The sequence below is a fragment of the Eleutherodactylus coqui genome, chromosome 6 (genome assembly GCF_035609145.1).
Source record: "Eleutherodactylus coqui strain aEleCoq1 chromosome 6, aEleCoq1.hap1, whole genome shotgun sequence".
Classification (NCBI taxonomy): Eukaryota; Metazoa; Chordata; class Amphibia; order Anura; family Eleutherodactylidae; genus Eleutherodactylus; species Eleutherodactylus coqui.
The window spans coordinates 84,101,531-84,128,595 of NC_089842.1; the positions used below are offsets into that span (position 1 = coordinate 84,101,531).

At 43.9% G+C, this 27,065-nt stretch overlaps 1 protein-coding gene across 2 annotated transcripts in view; it reads left to right on the plus strand.

Moving 5' to 3' along the window:
• Nucleotides 1-521: 521 nt before the first annotated feature.
• The window catches only part of KCNN4 (potassium calcium-activated channel subfamily N member 4), a 71,417-nt gene continuing 44,873 nt past the window's right edge, over nucleotides 522-27,065 (plus strand). For both annotated transcript variants that reach the window (XR_010793151.1, XM_066607071.1), the window contains exon 1: nucleotides 522-1,179. Coding sequence is in view for 1 of the 2 variants with exons in the window: in XM_066607071.1 (XP_066463168.1) it covers nucleotides 889-1,179 (291 nt within the window). In the remaining variant the exon portion in view is untranslated. The remainder of the gene's footprint in view (nucleotides 1,180-27,065) is intronic.

Here is a 27,065-nt window from a genome sequence, read left to right on the forward strand (position 1 = left end):
TCCTGAACATGGCTACTTAACCCTTCTGTTTCCAGAATACAGCCATGCCTACCAACACATTCTGTTACCCCTTTATAGTTCATCAGGAAAACATGTATTGGGACAAACAGGTAGACAACAGCTGGCAGGGCACAATGGGATTTGTAGTTCCACAACAGCTGGAGAGCCACAGGTTTCTGACTGCCTCTCTAATAGATAGATTCTAGAAAATTGTGACATTTCTTTCACCCAGTATTTGATAATCTAGAAAGTCTGATGATATCATGCATCTGTAGATTATAACTGGCAGTGAGTGCAGTGCACGTATGTCCTGCTGCAGAATAGTGCCACCACATACAAGGGTTCAGTCTATAGACCCCACATAGGCAGCTACTTATCATAAACTTCTCTCCAACACATAATAAACCAGACTCAAAATTATTGCAAGTTGTTTTTTTTTCTGCGCCGCCTCCTCCCCTCCCACCCCCTGCAGCTAAACAAATAAGATATTTTACAGGGCAAATAGCATGAGAGAGGGAGATAAAGCCGAAGGAAGGTAGAACAAGAGCTGACGAGAGAAATCTCAGGGAGTTAACATTTGTAAAGTTACTGTAAAAAAAAAAAGAGTTGAAGAAACTTTGATAAGTAGTGTAGATTGCAAGATGAAGAAGAGTTAGAGCAAGAAGGGGAGAAAAAAAATCTACATTTTTACTTTTCAAAAAATTCGAAATCGAAGAGGAAGATAAATTTTGGAAAAGAAGGAGTAAGGAGAAGGCAGGTAACAAGTGGTCGGAGTGAAGGAGTCTACTTTCCCCTCCCTGTTGCCAAGCGAGAACACAGGAAACTGTGGTTTCCTTAGCTGTCTCTGGTAACTGGGCCGGGGCTCAGGAGTCACTGCCAAAGCAGCACATGGGAAAGAGCGACTGGCCTCTGTTTACAACATGCCTTCCTGCATCCCGAGGGAAATCAGCCCGCAGCGACATGCAGACCAAGGAGCTCACCGAGATCTCCATCCTCAACTCCAAACCCAAGATAGACATCCTAGGGCAGCACCCCTCAGAGAACTTGAGAAAGTTGAAGAAGAGGAAAGTTCTGGTGGAGCAGAAGAAGAGGTTGTCTGCTTGGATTCTGTTTTTGGCGCTATTTGGCATCGTGTTGATGGTGATACACACCGAACTGCTCTACTTTGCCAGCTGTCAGGTAAGGCGATCGGAATCTTTTCTCCTGTGGATGGCAATTTAACCCTAAGAATCTTCAGAGTGGGCTGCTAGCAGGTGGCCAGCCTCAATAATCACCTGTCCTCTAAGGGACCTGTCACACGTGTGGGATATGGATGTAAGACGCACCTAAGGACGCAGCTGCTGCAGAATTTTCTGAATTATAGATGTGTCTTGCAGAAATATTCCGCACGTGTGAAAGATCCCTAAGGGACCCTTCAGACGGGATGAAACTATGCCGCAGGACGCAGCCAAATCTGCATGTGTAGAATTCCACACCAAAATCCACAGGTCTAAGGGCTCCTTCACACAGGCGTACACACAAAAACACTTGCATAAAGGCAACACTTTTGTGCGATGAACGATTTTGCACATATTACTGTCTGTTTTGCACTCACGGGGCCAGTTCCAATGGGTGCTGGACTATTTAGCCCAATGAGTTCCAGATGTGTTCCTTTTCCTCCCGAATTCTGCACTGTATTGCGCAATTGCACGTGTATTGAGTGCGCACCTCTCATAGACTTTTGTGGAGACCTTTGGTGTGAAAATGCACACAAACATAGAGCATGATGTGTTTTTTGATGCACACGTAAAAAAGAGTAATGAGAATAAACCCACTGAAGTCAATGGGTTCTATTCGCTGCGTATTGCGTGCATAACATTTTGCGTGCGCTAATTTGCTTGTGTGAAAGGGGCCCAAACTGCAGATTTTGTTGCAGAATTGCAAGCAGGTTTTAAACCATTTTCAATTCTGCATCAAAATCTGCAAGTAGCCTGCGGATTTTGGTGCAAAATTTTCCGTGCCTTGCAGTAGATCGTGCGGCCTATTCCATCCCGGTGGAAAGGTCCCCTATGGATCTCCCTTAGGGCTTATTCACACAGGTGAAAATCTCGCTTGAGTTTTGTGTGTTGTGAGACGTACAAACCTCACACGAATATGAAATCCATTCTTTTGAATGGGCTTCACATGAGTGATTTTTGCATTGCAGAAAAAAAAACAAAAAAACGCGGCACGTTCTATCATTGGGCGTTTCCTCGGATCGCCTCGCCGATTGTTTTCAATGGGACCTTAAAAGACATTGCATGGCATGCCGTGCGATGTGCATGCGAGTGCGATGCAATGCTTCCCATTGAACTCAGTGCGCAGCAGTTGTGATCCTCTGACGCACGTGAAACAGGTGCTTGAGGATTGCAATTTCACAGAAGTGATGTCAAGTGTTTTTGAATGAAGCATGGAAATGCCGCGATTACCCCACTGAATGACGATAAAGCAAATTACTGTACAAATCCACACCGCATCAACAGTAGAAACCCAAATGTTGGATTTAATCCAAGGTGTGGAAACATAACCTGAGGGACCTTTCACGCAGGACAAAATATTCCGCAGCAGCATTGCAGAATATGACCTACGGGCTCCTGCACATGAGCCTATGTGTACATACGCTTGCAAAAAGCGTGACGTAATAGCACTGTGAAGGGAGCGCTATTGCGGGCTCCCCGCGTTTTGTACTGTACTTTTCTGTCCTGCCCGAGCCGTTCCCATCGGAGCGGGACACTCCTTTGCCGTGATATAATAGGCTGTGCAGCCCAATTAGTTGCCGGTGTTATCGATTACCACTGCAAAACCCTGCAGATCAGTACGTGATTTATTGCAGACGGGGTGCGTATTTTTGCACCCCCATAGACTCCTGTTGTGCTTTGGGTGCGCAAATATAGAGCATGCCATGTATATTTTCACTTGCGCAAAATGTCACAGAACCCACTGAGATCAAGCGTGTGGCTCCCTCTAAGGACTCTCTCACACAGGTGTTTTTTACTGCAATTCCCACAGCGTTCAAATCGCTGTATAATACTCCCATTGATTTCAATGGAGCCTCGCCGACATGCGTTCGATCACAGCACTGTGCGTCACTTTCCAGTGCTGTGATTTGCGAACACTGTCTCCTCTATTTTTTGGCGTTTAGCGCACCTCATCACCCATCACAATGACAGAGTGCGCTAAAACCCGTTGTCAGCTGCAGGAACCAGCAGCCGAAGGCGAAAGTAAAAACGCTGCAGAGCGCCGTGATTGAAATTGCGACACTTTGCCGTGTGCATGTGTGAGAGCGGCCTAAGAGTACAAGAGTGTCCAGCTGTGCCTGACACACTGCATTCTGTCCATGTAATGGTGACACAGGCGGTGCCAACGCTAATCTGCAGATCGCTACATACAGGCAAATTATCTGTAACTCATTATAACAAAGGCAGAACAAGCACCTTGTAAACGCGACATGACGCGGCATCCAAATAAAATCCGTGACTCAGGTTCTCAATACAAACCAGGTGTAGCACAGCGGAATTGCCACTTGGTCACTGTGTGAGGTCTTACATGTCTGCAGGTAACCCATAGATGTTGCAGCCTTGACCTAAACTAAGCTCTGCTACATCTGTATCACTTCATGTGTGAAGTAGCCACTTGAGTACAAGTATATTTACTAACTTGTCACGAGGACTAAAAATATCCCCAACTCATTATGTTATACAACAAGGTTTGCAAAAGCCATTGATTCCTATACTACAGATGCAGCAGATTTGTGTCTGTTAGATGGAGTAGTGGTGAGTTTGTCATTTGGGATGACTCAGAACTTCAAGGAAACTTGTTACTTAACTTTGACTTATTGAGTTACTGTATTAAAATCAACAGAAGAGACACATTTAGCCCGCTCCATCTGTATATAAATCTATTACAAATGTCTAGAGCTTTCACCGCTGTTTCTGCCAGGATCATCCAGCTGTTAGGCATTTTTCTTGCTGATGACCTCCTGATGTGATTTCGGCACATCCCACTCTCTACCTGTATTGTATGCTATCCGGCTCCTAGAGAAATGGATATTGTTAGATATTGTTATGTAGCGCAATAATGTAACACAAAACACTACAAACTTACTTTATATGTATTGGTACATCACATACTGCCCAGTCAGAGGTCATCCAGATGTGTTCAATCATTACATACCTTCTATTATACTTTGTTTCACTTCTTCACCATTTCCATCATCTCTGCTGACAGTAATATTCTTGAGGCTAAAACCTATTCCACATCTGGCTCACAAAAAGCATCTTCTGATTCACTAGAACAAGTTATGCACTTTGGATTAGGATATGTTTTCAGCCTCTTTTACATTCACTGGCAGCAAGCAGAGATCTTGAAAATTAAGGGTTAAAAAGTTGCCTACTCTTCATAATACAATGTATAATATTAGATATTATGAGCTGCAGGTTCCTTTTATTATCCTTATACAAAGCCAATATACTGTGCAGAGAATATCTACAATTTCCCCTATACCCAGATGCACTGACAGATTAAGGGCTCATTCACACGGACATATGTGTGTTCAGTCTCTCATGTAAGCAGCATTTTCCCGCATGTATATAAGTGTATTTGGTGCATCTGCAATTTTTTTGCACATGTATTCACTGCATTTTTGTTTCCGTGCCAATGTGAGCAGGCCCGGCAGTGTAGAAAAATACAATAGAATGCGGGGATACTCGTGCGATAAGGCAAGAGCGCAATTACATCACCCCCTCTCAAGCATACATACACCTACGCTGGTCTGCAGGAGCGCTCAAGAAGGCTCCTGTAATTTCACTATTTTAACCACTGCCTCCTGTGTAAATACGCAGTGAATACATATTTGCTGTGTATTTACTCAATCCTGTAGACTTAAATACGCACATAAATAGGACATGCTGCGGTCTGTTTCACGCAACCAAAAAGGGCCTGAAAAATATGCTTGTGTGAATACCCCACAATGTAATATACAATGAAAATGTGCCCGTGTGGATGAACCCTAGCCACCAATGTCCGGTCTTATAGGAATTAATTTTAATTAAAGGGGTTGTCCCATCACGACAGGAAATACCATTCATGTTAGGCTTTGGGAGCTGAATTAATGGCTGCTGCTATGTGCCAAAGGACCAGTGCCCCTTGGCCTTACGCTTTGGTAGATTCCTACAACCCATAGACATCAATGGGATGATGCCCACACATATACAGAAACTGCTTATTAAAATAAATTGGTTTTAGTATGGGATTAAAGGATCAGGGGTCTGAGCCTCCTATTCCCCCACCAAGTAAGTACTGGGGTGCAGTATACTGGGGAATATGTGCCAACCCCCTTTATAAGATGCCCACTAATGGGTGAAGTTTCCCCTCAAAGGACAATATAAAGGAGTCGTGGAACCTATGACTTTGTTTGCATATTGTACAAAATTGTCCCCTTGCCCCAACTGGATATCTTAGAAGAGCATAAAGTGAATTGGCATCTTTAAGAAGCATGTACTGAGTAGGCATCTTAAAGAAGCATACTCTGAATGGGCATCTTAAAGGGGCAGCGAAAAAGGAGCACAGAATGAATGGACAACTTAAAGGGGCATACACTAAATGGGTATTTTAGATGGGCATACACTGAAAGAGCATCTTAAAGTGACACATATGGAATGGGCATTACAGTAAAAAAGGTCCTTCATGGTGACATCTTCTTCAGTAGATCAGAATGACTTGCAGATAAAAGGAGATCTTTCCTGACTTCTTATCAGTAATCAAGTGCAGTCCGAGCGATCTTTGCGTTGCCAGCATTGAAAGTAATGGTCTAGTGAAAGCAGATTGTGGTGAGGAGCCAAGTTCCAAATCAGGCTATCAATAGATGTTTATACATAAACAGGCTGGCAGAGGAAAACACTTGTACACAATCCCCATTGTGCTTCTTGAAATCCTGCCCAGTTACTGCTTGGGACTTCAGGAGTAACAATGGGAACTGACATCAGAAAAGGAGGATAGAACAAGAGGTTGTTTGGCAGCTGGACGCCACCATATACAGTAGTCAGGGTATATAATCAGCTGATTGTGTCTGCTTGACACTTATTGAAAATATTAAAGACAGTAATGAAAACCATTGCAGAAAAACAGCCAGACATATACTAGTCCCAAGGGCCATTTGCTCCCAGTCCAACCGTGCTCCTTGTATGTGGATGCTCGTCTTTAAGGGGCAAACACTATAAAATAGCTGGAAGAACTAAAATCATTTGTCCCAGCGGAAAATATTTAATTGTTTAGATATAGAATTAATCTACATAAAAAGTTAAATCACTGTGGACATACTTTACATTACTTATGCTGTACTGATACTGCATTAGTTACACCAGAGCTGCACTCACTGTTCTGCTGGTGGAGTCACTGTGTACAGAATTACTTATCCTTTACTGATCCTGAGTAATATCCTGTATTATACTCCAGAGCTGCACTCACTATTTTGCTGATGGAATTACTGTGTACACAATTAATTATTCTGTACTGATCCTGAGTTACAGTGTGTATTATACTTCAGAGCTGCACTCTCTATTCTGCTAGTGGAGTAATTGTGTACAGAATTACTTATGCTGTACTGATCCTGAGTAAAGGCCCATTTAGACACAACGATTATTGCTCAAAAGATGTCGCTCAAGCGACTTTTGAGCGATAATCTTTGTGTCATTTACAGCGCAAGATGATCGCTCTAGATTAGCGACCACCTTGCGCTGCCAGTGGGGGATGCAGAAAACAAGTGGGGTGTCCTCACTTGTCTTCGGCATGCAGCTATTTCCCGCTCCGAGCGCCCAGCTGTTATACAGCCAAGCGCTTGGAGCGGAGGATGCAGAAGACAAGCGAGGTGTCCCCACTTGCCTTCTGCATCCAGCTGTTTTCTGCACGGAGCGCCCGGCTGTTATACAGCTGAGTGCTCTGTGCCGGGTATGGAGAACAGAGCTGGACCCCGCTGTTCTTCATACCCAGTCTGTCATCAGGAAGCGGGATACAGCTGAAACAATAGTATCAGCTGTATCCCGCTGTGAATCCCTGATAAGGTTCATGCTTGTCTTTCAGCACGCTTTTGAGCGAATTGTGAGCAATAATCATTGTGTCTAAATGGGCCTTTACAGCATGGATTATACTTCAGAGCTGCACTCGCTTTTCTGCTGATGGAATTACTGTGTACACAATTAATTATTCTGTACTGATCCTGAGTTACATCCTGTATTATACTCCAGAGCTGCACTCACTGTTCTGCTGGTGGAATCACTGTGTAAATAAATAACATTAATTATCTTGTATTGATCTTGATCCTAAGAGCCCTATTAAACGGAACGATTATCGGTAAAAAAAATATATATATCGCTAGATCGTGCGAATATATACAATAATCGTTTAGTGTAAACACGACCAACGATTGAACAAATTTGCTCACTTTTCGCTCAGTGTTCATTTCATGCAGGCATAAAAATAATTGTTCGCGATTCGTTATGTGCACACAGCGCACGCTCAGTCATTGACACTCACTGCTGGAGTGAATGTGAACAACTGAACGATCAAGCAAACAAGATTTAGATGATTTATCTGGCTATACAAGCTTACACTGTCATCGTTTGCGCGGGTAATCGATTTCTCGCCCGTGTAAAAGGATCCTAAGGTATAGTCTTTATTACACTCCAGAGCTGCTTTCACAATTCTGAAAGCTTCAGAGTTGAAATGTCCCAGAACCCTTTGCTTTTTCAGTGTCTACACTGAGCTTGCTCTGGTGATTTTTGTTTAGGAAGTAGCATTTTTAAACCAGGTAATTTTCAGTAATCTGAACTAGGAAAAGCTAGCGACCCCCTTCCATGATAGAGGATCAGCTAATCTGTTATGGGGATGTCTGTTAAACAGTTTCCTGATTGTTCCCAATGACAACCGGCAGGGTTGTGAATGCAGCTCTGAAGTATAAGGCCTCCCGTACACGGGCAGATTTGCATTGCAAAATCCAGAGCAGGATTCCACCTCCGGATTCTGCAGCAAATCCAGCCCATAGTATGCTATGGCAAAAATCGGTAGCGATTTTTCTGCTCGCAGGGCAGAAATCGTGGCATGCTGCGATTTTGTATGGGCTACGCACGGCCGGCTTCCATTGCAGTCAATGGAAGCCATCCGTACCGCAGCCATTCTGCAATTATCATTGCAGAATGGTTGCAGCAGCCACATCATCACCATAGCATCGGCCGGCACATCAGCAGCAGAGGAGAAGACGCCGGACAGGTAAACAGGGGTCACCGTCCTGGCATCGGGTCGAACTACGCTGTGGATATCCCGCCTTGCAGGGTCTGCCCCGCCCGTGTGCAGGCGGCCTAAGTCATAAATCATGCAATTTTATAACAGGGCTTATTCAGATGTCTGTATATCGGCTGTGTTTTCACGCTCGGCCGATATACGGTGCCCCTTTCTGCAGGGGGAGGAAGCGGCCCGGGCTGGGAGCAGTGCACTGAGCCCCCTCACCACTGTTTGCAATGGGAGGGCGAGATGGAGCGGAGCCAAGTTCCACCCCATCCTGCCCCTCCCATTGCACATAGTAATGAGGGGCGAGAGCTCAGTGCACTGCTTCCGGCCCGGACCGCCTCCTCCCCCTGCAAAAAGGGACACCGTAGATCGGCCGAGCGTGAAAACACAGCCGATATACAGACGTCTGAATAAGCCCTTATTTATATTTTTCAATAATCAGATTTAAAATACCAGTGAAAGGGAATTTATGCGATTTTTGGGATTTTAGCTGGCTTGATTTTTTTTACTCTTATTTTATAAAGAAAATTACTCTCTTGAGACATATTGTAGAAGAATGAAGACTGAATATATCCCCATGGAGGAACCTAATGATTTGATTGTTAATGAGTTACAATTTTAAGAAGTCTTCATTTCTTTTGCTTCCTTGCAATGCCAACTTCCACGCTGGCACCTATTTCTGTGCATCACATGTTTCTTAGAACAATAGTAGGTAAAAAAGTCCATTAATGAGAATACTTCATTGATACAGGCAGGTGGGAAAAGGGTTAAAGGGGCTTTCCAGGACTTTTACTATTATAGTAGTTTTCCAGGCAAACACTATTGATGACCTGTAGTGTGACTTGCTGTTTTTAATATTTTAAAATCTGTCCAAGGGCGCCCACCCACTGGCGTTTTTTTTCACTGCGAAATTCGCAGGTTTTTTTTCTGCAGGGGGTCTATGGGACTTGTAATGTAAAAATCGCGATCGCGCAAAATCGCGATTTACCGCGATATCGCGATTTTGCGCGATCGCGATTTTAGCTTTGCATGTCCCATAGCCCAAAGACCCCTGCAGAAAAAAAAAACGCTGCGAATTTCGCAGTAAAAAAACGCTAGTGGGTGGGCACCCTAATAAAGATTATTTTTAATTACAGTATATTGGCATTATGCACAATTCTTTTTGTTTTAGGTTATCAGTAGTTGATCTCCGCTCAAAATCCCCACCGGTTAGCTGACCACCAGGCCCACTGTCAGTGTGGCCAGCGCTGGTAGCATATAACATTGTCCATACTGCAGTGACTTAATTTGCTGCTACAGGCACAGCTTCACATGAATCCAATGGGAGTAGCTGTGTCTGTAGTACCAAGCAATGTTAACAGTGCTGTCTACATGACAGTTGGCCTGACGATCAGCTCCTCGGCAGGGATCCTGTGTGGCGAACCATGTCAATCAACTATTAATGACCTATCCGGGGGACCTATCAGTGGTAAAAGTCCCAGACAGATCCTTTAACTGGCCTATGCAGTAGAGTTCTGCACTCTGCAGTGCTGTAATATTGCCCCCCATGCAGTCACAGGTAAATCACACATTCTCTTATATAAGACAATTTACAAATGGAAGAGACAGAGATGAAAGTCTTCCGCTAGCATGAATCAGGATTTGCATGGCAGCCCATTGACATTGGCATCATGTAGGAAAACCTTCATGATAAAACATGCATATCAAATTTCTATCCACCTGTTATAAGGCAAACAGGCATCACTGAGCAGCAGGGATCAACATAGATGTGATAGGGCCCTGCCTGTGTTTGGTCTTTCTAGACTTTGTTCCTATTCAGTAATATGATGTCACTACACTCACATAGTAACATAGTATGAAAGGCCAATTTTCCCCATTTAAGGGTAAAAAAATCCTTCCTGGCTTCAATCTGGCAATCAGAATAATTCCTGGATCAACAAGGCTTCTGAAGTTCCTATAACATATAATATTGTATCGCTCAAGAAAGGTGTCCAGGCCCCTCTTATACTCTTTTATTGAATTTGCCATCACAGCATTCTCAGGCAGAGAGTTCCATAGTCTCACTGCTCTTACAGTAAAGAACCCCTTCTATCTTAGTGATGAAACCTTCTTTTCTCTAGACATAGAGGATGTCCCCTAGTTATAGTCATAGTCCTGGGTATAAACAGATCATTGGAGAGATCTCTGTATAGTCCCCTGATATATTTATACAAAGTTATTAGGCTGCCGTTTTTCTAAACAAAATAATCCCAATTTTGATAACCTCTCTAGGTATTGTAGTCCGCCCATTCCATTTATTACTTTATTTTCCCGGCTTGTACCCGCTCAAGCTCTGATATGTCATTCTTGAGTACCGGTGCCCAAAACTGTACACAATATTCAATGTGTGGTCTGATCAGTGACATGTAAAGAGGAAGAACAATTTTCTCATCATGTGCCCCTAAACCTGTTTTGATGAGTCCCATGACGCCATCTGTCTTGGCAGCAGCTGCCTGACACTGGTTGCTCCAGTTAAGCTTACAGTTAACTAAAACCCCCAAGTCCTTTTCCATGTCAGTGTTCCCCAATGGTTGCAATGGTCACATGTATTTGCCTGCCATGTGCAGAACCTTATATTTATTAGTGCTAGACCTCATTTGCCACTTTTCTGCCCAATCCCCCAACTTATCCAGATCCTCTTGCAACTGCCTTGCATCCTCTCTTGTGTTAAGTCCCAGAAAGGTGTGACCAGCAAGTCGGATTGGTTAACATGGGCATTCTACAGGAAGAGTAAATGCCCTATTGTCAGCAGAATACTGGGGTATCCTAGGAGTCACTGGAGTCTCAGTATACCACTTTAAGCTCTGAGTGAAGTTTGGGAGAATGATGGGCATCCATTTTAGTATTGGTTATTTCCATTGGCTGAACTAAAATAGTACTTATAAAAACAGCAGCAAATGAAATGTTTTTTTGGCAATAGTGACCAATTAGATTCTGTCCGATTCCCAAATATTTGGTCGGACTGCCATGCCCGTGCTCGGAAATCTGAATATTTTCAGTTATGCCCCTGGTGCCTTTATAATCTTCCATTCCCAGTCCCCGATTACAGCCAAAACGTCTTGTAGCTGATAATAATTCATTGTTTGATATGGAAAGCTACAAATAGCTTATACATTTCCCTTCATAGGAAACAATGGGCCTTACTTTTCATCAGCTACCAGCAGTGAGAATGTGTTGGGGCTTGTACAAAACGTCAGCCTTTTAGATAGAAAATCAGATTCACAGTGGGTGCCTGGTCTACAAGAGCATATAGGGTCAGATTTATCATCAGGCTAAAGTTCCTTGGACCCACCAGAGGACATGATTCGAGTGTGCACCCTCCAGAAATACAGAACATGTCCACTAATACTACAAGTAACTTTGTTGTTAGAATTTTACGCACAGGACAAATCATCATTAAAACCTAATATGGGATGATTCACGAATAACCTAAGAAATAGACCAACTGGAAAGTGATTGGTTCTAAAGTCACCTCGGAATGGGGTTGTCTTCTGCTGGAGATCCTTAGGATCCATCATTGTTTTGGAGTGTGCTCCTACTGGAAGATTGTCTAATACTCTTGATAGGTGAGCCCAACTTTGCGCAAGACCATACATGGAGTGGTCTGGTCACATATGCTTACATCAGCAGCCATATTTAGGAGGGCAACACTGTGTGGGCAGTGTACAGGAAACGGGGCAAGACTTCCACAGAGGCATTGGCACTGCTCTGAAGATATAAAGCTATTAGTAAGCGCCTTACTACATGATTTCTAGCCGCTCTTTAAAATAATGTTTATAAAGTGGTCAACCCCTTTAAGTCTTATAAACATATATTTAATTTCTAATGACTAGCCACATTTTGTTCATCTTGACATTCCAAGAGCTATAACTTTTTTATTTTTCAGTCAAGCTGTATAGGGGGTTGATTTTTTTGGAACAAGTTCTATTTTTTAATAGAATTTTTTAATGCACCATATAATGTACAAAAAAACATTATACCTTCTAAGTGGGATGAAATGTAAAAAAAAAAAAAAAATGAATCGCAATTGTGCCAGTATTGCAGTATATTGTACTTTTACCAGTAACCTATTATCCCTACCACAGTCAGGGCTTAATAGGCTGAAATCCATGGCAAACCTCAAGGTACCATGGCCACCCTCTGGAACAGGATGCCAGAGGGCCCCTTCCTCTGGCTAGCTGTTTAGAGCCTGCGCTTGGCATTGGACATGGCATTTAGTTAGTTAAATGGCCATGATCACAGCTAGCTGCAATTGTACCTCTCAACTGTCAGAAAAGATGTCCACCATGTATGAAACAAGCACGGTTCCTGAGCCTGCTCCATACCTTCCACTGTGACGCATGATGAATATATGCATCATAAGCCAATAAGGGGTTAAAGGCTATGGACATCTTTGGGGGGACATTTTCCACTTAGGCCCCTTGCACACAGGTGGAAATTCTGCAGCGGGATTTTCTGCAGAATTTACGCCCGTGCCCGCCTGCATAGGATTGCATTGCAAAACGCAATCCTATACACACTGCCACAATTTCTTTGCATGAAAACAAATGCGGAAAACAAATCGCGGCAAGTTCTATTTTTCTGCGGGTCTAGCAGAGATCCGCACAGAAATGTCAGTAGTGACGGACCGGCTCTGCTCTGCGCATGTGCTGGCTGGCCAGCAGTCGGCGCATAGCAGAGACGGAAGACGTTGGGAGCGGGTAAGCTGCAGGCCTCTGCAGGGGCACAGGACCGCATCCTGCTGCGAGAATTCTCGCAGCAGGATCCGACCTGGCCGTCTGCAGGCGGCCTTGAATACATATATTTTGGGCTGACAACCATTTTTAAAATTGGGTTTAATTAGAATTGTTTAACCTCTTGCTTTCTGCAGCTTCTGCATATCACTGTATATAGACACTGCAGTCTAAAGTCTCAATAAGAGATCTGTCCGTAAGGCCAGACTGACGGTTTTATTTTTCAGTTTCGTTCTGCTTTCTCCTCTCCTACACATTATCAGCTATTTTATGACCACAATAAAGACCTTGGTGGCCAGAGCCTTTAAGATCCTTGTCACTCTTGTTGAAATCTGGCACACCCTGATAACAGAGGCTTGCTGCACCCGAAGCATTAAATCTCATTTCATGCACAAGAGCGGATAGCGTCCGGAAATCCTGATTATTGTAAAAATATCAAAACAACATTGGATCCCCCTTGCAGATGTAGCAAAGATGAAGTTGCCATCGAGATGTTTACAATCATATTTATTTCATTCAGTTACTTCCAGAGCTAACATGATTCTAGTTTTAAATTCTAATCATATCTAAATATCATTCTATTTTTGAAACCGGGATAGGTTTCTCCCACTACTCATTGATAGTGGCTGTCTCAGGTTTACTTAAGGCATCAATTTCTATTGGTACTATTTACATTTAGGTGTTTGTCTTAAGTACTCCATATATGTGTTTATATATTATATTAATAAAAGGTTATTTTCAGCTAGTCTAGTTTGTAAAGTTACAATGTTAAGTCTATAGCAGCACTCCTGTGTCAGCCCAAGAAAGAGAGCAGCGTTGCGTTGCTAAGTGACGTTGATAGGAAGCCGTAGCCAGTAAACAGTGAGATGACAATGAGTGAAACTGCAATGGGGAGACAAGGCAAAGAGTGAAGCTGCAAAGGGGAGGGGTGAGAAAAGGCAAAGAGTGAAGCTGCAAGAGGGAGGTGGAAGACAAGGCAAAGAATGAAGCTGCAAGGGGGAGGGGTGACAAAAGGCAAAGAATGAAGCTGCAAGGGGAGTGGTGAGAAAAGGCACAGAGTGAAGCTGCAAGGGGAGGGGTGAGAAGGCATAGAGTGAAGCTGCAAGGGGGAGGGGGAGGCAAGGTAAAGAATGAAGCTGCAAGGGGGAGGGGTGAGGCAAGGCAAAGAGGGAAGCTGCAAGGGAAAGGGGTTAGACAAGGCAAAGTGAAAAGCTGCAAAGAGGAAGGGTGAGAAAAGGCAAATAGCAAAAGCTGCAAGGGGGAGGGGGGAGACAAGGCAAAGAGTGAAGGTGCAAAGGGGAGGGGGAGACACGGCAAAGACTGAAGCTGCAAGGGGAAGCGGTAAGACTAGGTGAAGAGTGGAGCTGAATGTGAGGGGAGAAGAGACATATACACACACACGGTAAGCAGTGAGGAACGACAAAGAGCGATAGAGAGAGAGACAGAGATCGATAGACAGAGAGGCCGTCTGCACACGATCGTGTTTGAATTGCGTAATCTGCAATCGTCTTCCATGCGGATGATCTGCAGCATTCCACACCAATTCTAACCCATGCAGCGATTTGTCTATTTTAATCTTTTTAAAAGAAACCCCCTCACTTGCCTAAAGCACCATAAAGTAACGTAGAGATCGTATATCATTTGCTTGGCATGCATTTACTATGAACAATAACTGGATAGGTTTGATTGGTCACTGGAACATAACCGCTCCTCTAGTCAGCCCTACTGCCACTGCTTTCTACTGTACCGCTCCTCTAGTCAGCCCTACTGCCACTGCTTTCTACTGTACCGCTCCTCTAGTCAGCCCTACTGCCACTGCTTTCTACTGTACCGTTCCTCTAGTCAGCCCTACTGCCACTGCTTTCTACTGTACCGCTCCTCTAATCAGCCCTACTGCCACTGCTTTCTACTGTACCGCTCCTCTAGTCAGCCCTACTGCCACTGCTTTCTACTGTACCGCTCCTCTAGTCAGCCCTACTGCCACTGCTTTCTACTGTATTTAGCAAATAATTACGACACCTGTTTATACCAAAGGATTTGCAGCAGAAGATTTTTAGGTGCGCATGAAATCGGCGAGATTTCGGTCACTGCAAGCGTTTACACCTAACAATTATCGTAGAAAGCACTTGATCGAATTATTATTTGCACAATAACCTTCTCATGTAAAAGGGCCTTAACGGACCCTATAAAGCTGTCATTTAGTAATTGAAACAATAGCACAGATAACCACAGTATTCCTTTTATGTCATAGCCGGCACGCGGACAGCTAAAGCAATGCTTCAGTTTAAAGACGCCCAGACAGCTATACCTCAGCCTCCTGCTACCCTTATGAGTGTGATATAAGTGGCAGAAGAATACTGGAGTTAACTAGTCATACCTGAAGTTTCAGGTTTCCAGTAGCACTAAGCTTCACCATATTATCTGCTTTGTACGTCCTATTTTTGCTGGCCAGAACCACCCATGATAAGAAGCTTGCAGGGGAATTCCACTACTGATAGCACAGGTGACATCTGTTATCGGTGGACAATTGTATATTCTTTTTATGGGACATTGGAAACTAATGATGCCTGTACACCTTCAGTAGCTGTAGGCCAAACCTTGATTCGACCAACAGCTATTTCGTCCGACTTTCCCATACACATGAATGCTCATTCTACTGAGCATTCATGTGTTTTATAATGGGCAATGAAAAAAAAACGGAACTAGTCAGCTTTGATGGCAACTTATCTCCAGGAGGAACAAAAGGATCGGGCATTGAAATTCAATCTGTCCGATCTTTTTTCCCTCCCAACATCATCTGTTGGGGGAAGGTCAAGAGGCCCACATACACATACGAGTTGTCCAGTCTTGCCAAAATTGACAGGTTTGGACAACTGTAGCCTTAAGCACTATGGCGGTTGTTTCTGGTAAAATCATAAATATATGGTAATGTTTCTCCTGCTTTAAAAGGAACTTGTCAGCATATTTTAGGCACTAAGCCACCACCATAGTGCTATGAGTCCATTTTGAAAATCGTCAATTCCCCCATTATCTATAAAATGATGTTATAACTTAACAGAGATGAGTTCAGGATTCATCTCCTGCAGCACCAGGTGCTGACAAGTTTCCTTTAGTGGAGAGGTTGTGACGATTTAGTGGGTAGTCTTCTCAATAATTTTTAATGCAGAGAATGGCGGTGGGAGAGTGAGGTTTTGGCTTTTGTGTTGAGTTCTTTACATCATAGTCATTTCTTAATCAGATTTCATTTTTCTGCTGTGCACTAAACTAAAACCCCAGAGCTGCGAGCACTGGCGTCACTGCAGAATGTCACCAATCAACCCACACCCAACACACTGTGTCTACTGAAATCAGCAAAATCATTACTACTGCTATACGAAGCAGGTTGATGGTATGTGATGGCATGTTGGTGACAGACAGAGGTGAAGGCATATTTAATGCAGGAATAATAAACTTTAGTAAAATATAAATAATAAGCACATTAAATCACTCTAGAGCCATGTGGACGAGATTTGTGAAAAATCTTATCCAAACGGCACAGCCAATCCGTCGCAGCAAAGCTGGCAGAAGCCAGTGCTGCGGCGCGGATTCCCCCGGCCGCAGTATGTCAATTTTTTTTCCATTGCAACCGCGCTCTCTTCTATGGGAGCGCTGGCCGCAACGGAAAAGCGTTCAGCCAAGCCGCTCCAAAACCCGCAGAACTTAGATTTTAGTTTTGAAGCAGCGCTTTCCCTGCGGAAATCTTGTGGTTTTCCGCTGCGCCAAAACCACAAGATTTCCGCCGGGAATACATCCCGGCCTGAAAGTTTCCCTGGCCTTGATTTCTGCTTGTTTAGGCTGGCTGGCCAGCTACAGCTGTAGCCAGTGCCTGCCATGGTTCCTCTATAGTAGGGCATATAACTAACAGCTGGGTAAGGATGGTGGCCTCAGGCGTTCCCAGCTGCAGTGACTGCTTTCAAATTAAGATGTAGTGTCCTCTGCTGAGGCTGATCACTCCAAGGTGGCTGTGTAGGTATGTATGTATCTATGTATGTGTGCTTAAGTAAGTAAAAGTATGCCTATGTATGTATATGAAATGTAGCAACACCTATTGGATGGCAGCATTCCTTCAAATCAATGTATAACTTTTTACCAAGTCTGTAAAACAATCATTGGGAATTGCACCCCTTCTGGGAGCTTTCCTTGGGGAGAGATGATGCCATCCCCCAACTCACTCACCCCCCCAATGCGTCTCAGCCCCCCCCCCACACACACACACCTAAGGACACCCCTTTTGACCTTCTTCAGGCCTTTCATATTCTCCACTGATGCAAGAACCCCGCTCCGAGGTTCATTCCATTCTTGAGGACATCAAAAATGGCGATAAATTTATACTCCCAAATTCTTTAGTGAAGCTGTGACTTGAAGTTGTCCTTTAGTATGATAACTCTCATCTGTGTTTGTGTGATTAATTATGACAAGGCTACATGCTCAGCATTTGATACCCTGTAATTAAAAAAAAAATCACTTTAATGTGTGTCTTTTGTGCATGCACGTCTTGATATGCACACTGCACAAATATTATGCATACGATACTACTGCACAAAGTATAATTCAGTTTTCACAGGTGCATCTTGCAGAAATATTCTGCACGTGTGAAAGTTTCCTTAAAATCCACGGTGCATGTCAGGTCTGCTGCACAGAATTTTCCTGCACCATGTGCACAAGATTTTTCGGACCTGATCTACATGGCTTGTACTGTAAATGCTGCGAATTACTGTACAGAAAATCACATGTGAGCATATCATAAGGACATAGTGTTTGCAAAGGAATGTCTGCTGCAGGTTATTCACAATTCTGCAGCACAGTACGCAATAAATTTGTGGAAAAATCTGTATGTGTTATATCCAGATTTGCACACATTTTGATGTGGATTCTCCACAGATTTCACCACCTGATTTGAAGGAGGTGAAATCTGCAGTGAAAATCCACAGCATAAATTGACAGACTGAAGATTTAAAATCCGAGTTTTTTTTTCCCATAGTGTGTGGATGAGATTTCTTGAAGACTCCTCTACATTACTTATACTGTAATGATTCATTGAATCATCATTGCAAAAAGGTTGCGGGATCCGTGTCATCGCCTAGCGATGGCGCAGCATAATCTGTACTGCACATGTGCAAAATAAGAAGAATCCGGACAGGTATTTGGCGGCATATACAAGTCCGCTTGCTAGCGTGATCCATTTCTGGTAGTCCTACAGGATCCATGACAGTTGTAAACTGCCGTGCTACAGGGACCTGGGACCTTTAAAGGGGTTGTCCCGCGCCGAAACGGGTTTTTTTTTTTTTTCAATAGCCCCCCCGTTCGGCGGGAGACAAACCCGATGCAGGGGTTAAAAAAGAAAACGGGATAGTGCTTACCTGAATCCCCGCGCTCCGGTGACTTCTTATTTACCTGCTGAAGATGGCCGCCGGGATCTTCTCCCTCGGTGGACCGCAGGTCTTCTGTGCGGTCCATTGCCGATTCCAGCCTCCTGATTGGCTGGAATCGGCACGTGACGGGGCGGAGCTACAAGGAGCCGCTCTCCGGCACGAGCGGCCCCATTCAGAAAAGAAGAAGACAGGACTGCGCAAGCGCGTCTAATCCGGCGATTAGACGCTGAAAATTAGACGGCACCATGGAGACGAGGACGCTAGCAACGGAACAGGTAAGTGAATAACTTCTGATAACTTCTGTATGGCTCATAATTAATGCACAATGTACATTACAAAGTGCATTAATATGGCCATACAGAAGTGTATAGACCCACTTGCTTTCGCGGGACAACCCCTTTAAGCCCCCAAGACATGCACATGGATATTTTTTCATTTTTGTTTTCTCCTCCCTGCATTGAATAAAGTGATCAAAAAGACATGTTTCCCAAAATGGTACTAATACAAACGACAGCTCACCCCACAAAAACAAGCCCTCACACAGCCCAATCAACGAAAAAATAAAAGTATTATCTTATGATCTTAGAAGCAATTTTTGTTTGAAAAAAATGTTTTCAAAAATAGAAAAACATTAAAAAACTATATACGTTTGGTATCATAGTAATCGTTCTGACCATAGAAGAAAGTTCATATTATTTTTACTGCATTGTTAAGGCTATAAAACATAACAACCCCACCCCCTAAACAATTGTGCAATTGAAAAATGACCTATAAGTCATCCAGTTCAACCTAGCATTATGCCCCATTGTGGATCCAGAGGAAGGCAAAAAGAAAACAACCAATGAGGTTAAAGCAAATATTCCTCACTTAGGGCTCCTTCACACAATGGTATTTGCGCGGCTAAGTTAGCTGCACAAAAAAATTGTGACTTTTAGAACCAAAGGTTTCTTATTGAAACATTCAGACGAAAGAAATTCTAGGTGCGTAAAGAAAAAAAAAAAAATCGCACTTAAAAAGTAGGATATCAGCGAATGTCATTCCCTGCTGTCTTGACCTATCTTTGGCGTGCAAAATGTAGGAGTGTCCATAGACTCCTATGGGAGCTTGAAAAAAAGGTGGAAGGGAGTTTAGCTGCGTCCAACGCTCAGAAACGAAGACAGGTGCCTGTATTTAAGACATTAGAAATAATTAGCAGGATTTCTACCGACCGAGAGAATTCCAAGCAGCAGCGCATTTTTTCTTCAATATGCAGCTCCAGATCGTGTGAATGGGTGATTTTCATGCTAATGAAGCTCGGGACTTGATTGAGGAAAATTGTCCATTCCCGTGATTTTTTTGCGCAGTTAGCTACGATTTTTTGGACACAGAATTTTTGCGCGATTAGGTCCCTCATGTGAATGAGCCCTTAATGGAAAAAAATTCCTTCCCGACTCCAATCTGGCAAGCAGAAATATCCCTGGATTAACAACCCTTTACATTAAATGGTACTATTAAGAAAATACAACTCGTACCACAAAAACCGTGGAAAAATTAAAAAGTTATGGCTCTTGGAAGTCGGAGATGAAAAAAACTTAAATTTAAAAAATTAAAATCTCAGGTCCTAAAGTGATTAACTACCACAATCTGCATTATCTCCGATTGCAGCTGCTGTGTTAGGGTGGCAGCTATCAATGACAGCTGACACCCTCCACCTATGGAGTGGGCACTTGCTTCTGAGCCCTCTCCATACAATCCCTGCGCACATTTTCTGTACATGTATAGCCATTGTCACCAAGGGGTTAAAGGGGTTCTGTCACTATAAAAGAAAAATTCTAAACTTACCTATTCCTTCCCCATCAGTCTACTTACCAGATCTTCACCTCCCTTATCTTCTCCTATCTCCTGCAGTCCAGGGGGTCACTTCAGCTCCAGCTGCCTGATTCTGCTCCTTCCTGTGAGGTTACGTACATTTGGTTGGCAGTCTTCCATTGTACGTTACATCACAGCTCACAGGCCAGCAGGAGGACTGCCTATCTTCTTCAAAAATTGCTCATGCGAGCTGTCTCTGAAATAGATTACAATTCCTTCCTAGGCAGTGAAGCTACAGCACAGGGATGTGACCTTCACTAACCCAGCCGAAAGGAATTTGTGATAAGCAGCCCTCATAACAAGCTGGGCCCAGCCTGCAGTGAGCTGGCCTGGGGCACTGGAGAAGCTCAACCAGGAGAAGATGTGATAAGGAGACAGACAGGGAAGGAATAGGTAATTATTAGAGATGAGCGAACGTACTCGGTAAAGCACTACTCGTCCGAGTAATGTGCTTTATCCGAGTATCTCCCCGCTCGTCCTGAAAGATTCGGGGAGCGGGGAGCTGCAGGGGAGAGCGGGGAGGAACGGAGGTAAGATCTCTCTCTCCTTCTCTCCCGCCCGCTCTCCCCTGCTCCCCGCCGCAACTCACCTGTCAGCAGCGGCGCTCCCTGAATCTTTCAGGACGAGCGGGGAGGTACTCGGATAAAGCACATTACTCGGACAAGTAGTGCTTTACCGAGTACGTTCGCTCATCTCTAGTAATTATCCATTAGATTATTTTTTTTTTTAATGACCAAACCCCTTTAATTAGGTTATGTCTGTATGTCTGTGCATGACTGTATTTATACATATGTCTACTACTCCCCCTTTTTTTTGTTATTGCATCGATAAAATAAAAGCTTGCCCTTGTTTTTGGCAAAAGGCACGGGTTAATTTTTCTTGTTTATCAGGCAGTAGTCGTCTGCTTACAAGCGTACCCCACGCTGCTGTGTGCTCCCCGCTAGCCAATGCATTGCAGGATATCCTGTATTTAAGCTTCAGTTTGACCGGACTTCAGCTAATTACAGCTGCTTACCATTAATCACTATTCTGAAAGTTCCAGCTCCATCCTAGAATGCAAAGTTTTTCTAGAATGTTGAACACTTAGGCTATGAATATAGTTTTATTACCTGGGCTGCTTTGCAGGATAGGTCTACTTTTCAGCACCGATTTATTGCTGGGATGGAAATTTCAAATATATTCCTGCCAAAGAATATTGTGCCCCCTAACCAGTCGACAAACAGTATTTCGACCAATGTAAATGCTCCCAACAACTTTTAGCGGCCCTGAAATTGAACAAGTGAATAACAAACTTTTGGTGTAAAATCAGACAAACAAAGTTATTTATATGATTTAACCCTTTCCAATCCACTGTCTGACATCTAAAGACACTATGATTTAAGGCTGTACAGCTCTGATGTTGGAAGGCGTCCGTACGGAGTTCTCTTACTGTATATTGCCAGCCTTGCTGCTGTCGGTGCCTATCCAACGTGTCACCTCATGCAGTACTGACTTTAGCCAGCAGATAGTGCCGTTTTATAACGGCAGGAAAAAAATAAGCCCCCTAGGAAAACCAAGATACAAATTGGATTGGAAAGGGTTAATGACTATTTTTGAGCGACTATACAGGCGATAGTTATCCCGTGTAAAGCCACCCTTAGATTAGCAATACCTGTGTAGCACCTTATGTAAGCAATTAAAATTAAACAGATCAAATGCAGTATACAGATTATAAACAGTGGCAACATCATCCCCATCAAATCCTGCCCCCTTAGCCCATCCACCCTCTACCCCCTAACAAATTTGTTACTGTACTCTGCGTGTTTTAAGTCCCATTTACATGCAATGATTAACTCTCAAAATTCGTTCAAACTATGGCAAATGAGCAATAATCGTTGTGTCTAAACGCTGCAATTGTTCACTTTTCGTCTAAACGATGATTTTAAGGTGATCTTAAAATCCATTGTTTAGCTGGAGAAAGATAACACAGACTGCATGCTGTAATCTTAGCGGGTTCCGGAGACTACATTGTATTCTGCCGACAGCCCTTGCAAGATCAATATAGCTGTGTGCAGAGCCCAGCACACATTGCTCTGCAAACAGCTCATGGAGGCCCTTTTACAAACAACTGAAGGTCATAAAGTGTTAATGGAAATTAGTGTCCATGGTATTAGTGTATCTTGACGCCACTGGAAACTAGGGATTTGACAGGAAGAACGCCCCTCTCACACCCTCAGCTCCCGATAGGGTGAAGAGACAAAGTTCCTAGCAGCACAGTGTGCATTGCTTCTTGCCAGCTGTGGTGGCTTAGGGTGAGGATCACTTTTCTATTGAGTCATACATTATCAGCTGCAACCAGAAAAGTAACCCTCACCATAAGCCACCAGGGCTGTCAAAAACTAATCTACAGGGTGCACCTGTTGCTGTCACCACTGCTGGTCTGTAATGGCTCCCAGCCGCAGGGAGGATGAGGACTGATCGAAGGACACATGCTGTGTATTCCGTTCTGCCACCCAACTACCTGCTGCGAGCATCCTTGGTCCTGTGTGCTCCCTTAAGGCGGCTCCCCCCCGCACACCCAGTGGCCATGTGTCGGCACCGCTGCTGACGATGCTGCAGCGGTCCCTCAGCGCACTATGATCCCTGGTCTGCTGCTGCACTGTGATTCCGGGCTGCTGTCACAGTGTCTTCCCACCCCCGCGGGGCCTTCCCTGCTGTGCCTGTCATGAGTAACTAATGTGCTGGGGCCCGCAAGTGGCCTGGAGGATAAGGCGACTAGTGGGAGAATGTGCCAGCGCTTACCATCGTGCTGCGGTCCCGCGGTCCGGCTGCGTCTGACAGTGGCTCCCGCTGCCGCGGTGCCCTCCCTGCTGTGGTCGCCATCAGTAAGTTACATGGGGGGGTCCGCTAGTGGGCTGCAGGAGAAGCCGCTTCACGGTTCTTTCGCCTCACTGCATACTAGCCTGGCACAGCACAGGCCGACACTGTATGCCTTTCTTCACACTGGTTTAATCGCCTTCCAGGACCTACTTGACTTGGCAGCTGTCCAGCCAATCAGGTGCAGGGGGTGTCACCACCCTGTCAATCTTGACTCCACCAGGACTTCCTGGTGGCGTCAAGATACACTAATACCAGTGTCCATTAACACTATGCAAAATGATCGCTAAAACTGACAATCTTATAATCATTTGAAAGATTGTCCTTGCGTGTAAATGGGCCTTTAGTCAAGATGGAAAAAAAGTTAAACAATAGATAACAAAGTTACGGTATTTATCAATAGTATAGCATATTTGTTGGTGGAATTTCCAGCACGCAAAAAGGCAGGCACTGACCTAACCTTTGGGCGTTTTACGCTGGCTAACACAGTCATTGTACCTACCAGCCATATGATAGTCACATACACTACTCAAGTAACAGTATTGAGGAACCGGGTTTACAAAGTCTATCAAATCTGATGAATCAAAGACTTGTAGTTAGTCTCTGCTATAAACAATTCTATGGTAGGTGTTGTAGACCTCCTGATGGTGGAGATCTATGAGCACCAGAGGAAGTCAATCCAGTTTCTAAGTACAACCTAATAAAATTGGCACTGGTTAAATTAGATAATGAGGAAAAATAATAATAATACTCTCTGACTTTCTCTAATTTCCATGTCCCCAGAGTCTGCTGTCCATTGTTGGATCACCCCATGTCAGAGCCAGGTCTCCGTTCTGCTTGTGAAACACGGCCCTTGTTTTGATGACGTCATCTATCTCTGCATTGGAAAGCTTCTGTTTTTAACTCTCCTCGGAAGCAGGAACTCCCCATTGTTTTAGATCTTACGGGAGAGATAACGTTTGTTATAGAACCAGCAGGGTTTATTTAGATACACAGGAAGCCGAAATGTGTGAAATCAGAAAGTGCCCGCAGGGAGTGGAGGCAAATTAAACTTACTCTATGTGAACTGGATGAATTCAAATCCTAACGTTCAATGGCAACTGCATCAGTCTGAGGACTTTTTATGAAGTTTTTGAAAAGTAAGAAAGGATAATAAATAGACACAAAAGGACCTAACTTAAACTCCACATAGGGGACAGGCCGGCATGCTCCCTGTGCAATTCAAGGGGTAACAGGGGTGTGGTCAAAGTTATTGATAAGAGTGGAAAACCCAAGTTTCTATCAGAGTCCCCCTTTTGAAGTGAATCTCCATATTTTACTTAGTGCATCTAAACCCACCTATTACTGTATATTGAGTAACTTTGCACATACTTTCCATTATTTATCTTTACACTGATCTTGAGTTACATCATGTTTTCCCATTCACTATTGTCGAGAGCTGCATTCTTAAGCAATACCTTTTATCAACACCAATCCCCTCTTATGGTGCCCAAATAATGCAATCATACAGTGCCCAAATAAGACATGGCACAATATATGGGATCAGTGGTGCAGGTTCTACATGCTCAGTCCATCAAGGTATATGGCGCCCCTTTAATTTATGGAAGTCTTGATTCAGGACCAGCACCATCGACTTCTATTCTCATTAGACCTACCACCTAAGGGAAGGTCATGCCAGAATCCAAGTGCTTTCAGACCTCTTCCACCCCAGCTTGCAGCGCTAACACAACCTTTGGTCAACCATTACACTAGGCTGGAAGTACCTACTCGCGATGATTATCTTGGCACATTATACTCCTAGCTAGAGATGAGCGAGCATACTCGATAAGGCAAACTACTCGAGCGAGTAGTGCCTTATTCAAGTACCTGCCCGCTCGTCTCTAAAGATTCGGGTGCTGGCAGGGGGCGAGGAGCGGCGGGGAGGAACGGAGGGGAGATCCCCCCCCCACTCCCCCTGCTCACTGCCGTAACTCACCTCTCACCCGCGCCGGCAGCCAAATCTTTAGAGACGAGCAGGCAGGTACTCGAATAAGGCACTACTCACTCGAGTAGTTTGCCTTATCGAGTATGCTCGCTCATCTCTACTCCTAGCCTATCTCTGCCTCAAGGTTGCTCTGCCCATTTCTTCTTACTTTACTTGCACTCTTTGTGAGAGACATTACTGTTTCTCTGTACATTGCCTGCTGTCAGACATTAGATGCCTACTGTCAATGCCACGTCTCAATGTAGCAGATCAATACCCACTAAAATCAATAGGAGTCTGTAATAAATGCATGCCAGCGATCTCCTAGAATGAATGCTACTCTTTGTCTTGACAGGAGATACTCAAAAGAGACACCAAAAAGAGAGCAACCCCTGAAGACTGTCTCCTGAGACTGTTTTTCTTGTCTTATAGCATGAACTGAAGACTGTGTTATCTTCCTTGTGGCCTGACAGAGACATGCAGAAGGTGTAGATATAGTGTGAACAGTACTATGGCCTTACTTTAGGTGGGACTGGCTTGCTACAACTGCTATCTATATGTCACTTTGTGGCTTTGAAGCCTTATCTTGGGATAGCAAACATTTTTGCTGACTTAATGAGCAGATCTGTAGATGCAAATAATCATAATCTCAAGGGTGTTAGTGCTTATATTTTAACCCCTGCCTCTCCTCCAAAATAGCTAGTAGCCACTAGACTTTCGTTTTCAAGTGCTGTGTCTGACGTTAATAGTGACATAACATGGAACAGCGGTTAAATTGTAGTCTTGCTATTTCCATGCAGATAGTGAAACAGCAGAGGATACAGTGAAATTCAATGTCTTAAATGGTCACTAAACTTTTCAAACAACTTATGCTTAGATGATAGCCAATATGATAACTACCAAAAGTGCAATATTCTTTATTTACCTAAATTGAAGTTTCTGTGCCGGAAAAAAATCACTCTTCCCTAACTCTTAACTTGCTGTCTACTGCCTGCTGTCAAATGATTGGCAGGAGACTGAGGATATTAGAATAGGGGTAGAGGAGGGAGATGACTTATCATACTCAATGAAATATATAGAGAGCAAAGAGTAGGGGGAGGAAAGAAAGAGAGACTTGCATAGACATGGCCTGCAAGCTAATAGTCATGTTTTACTGCGTTTTAGCTACAGAAATCACATATTCACTGCTCAGTCTTATTGTACATTGTACTACGACATGATTTTATGTCTGTATGTGTTACAGTTTGCTGAGTACAGTCTATAGAACACAGTACAATAGTCAGGCTCCTCCCTCCAGGCCAGAGAGGATTCAAAATCGGATGTTTACCCTGAAGAGGGTGAAATTGAGAAAAATGAAGGAAAGAAATCAAATGATGGCTACAAATAGCGCTATTCCTCATGTACACACAGCAGGAGTGAATGCAACAGTCTGCCATTTATGGGGTAATGTGCAGTGTTTTTAAGAACTTACAGCTTGTTCCTGCAGCTCCCAGCAAGAGATAAATCTATCTTATTAATGACGTGCTGCTTGGCCCGCCCATGCATTCTGACTGATAGACTTCTAGCTATTACACTGCATAGTGAGAAAACTGCCAGTCACGGATGGTGGGCAGGGCTACCAGAACCCCATTAATAAATTGTATTCCTCTCTTGCTGGAAGCTGTAAAAATAAGCTGCCAATTCTTAAAGGGGCTTTCCAGGCAGTTGTTATAGATGACCTTTCCTTGGCATAGTAATTGATGAGCTAGAGTCCTTTCCGCAGGACCCCAGTCAATTAGCTGATTGGTCATCTGCTGTCAGTGCCGCTACACAGAGGGGTACAGAGTGGAAGCTGCACTCCAACCCCTGTGTAGTGGCCAGCACTTGCAACAACAGGTGCAGCTCCCATTCAATTCAATGAGGCTCCAGCCTGCAGTT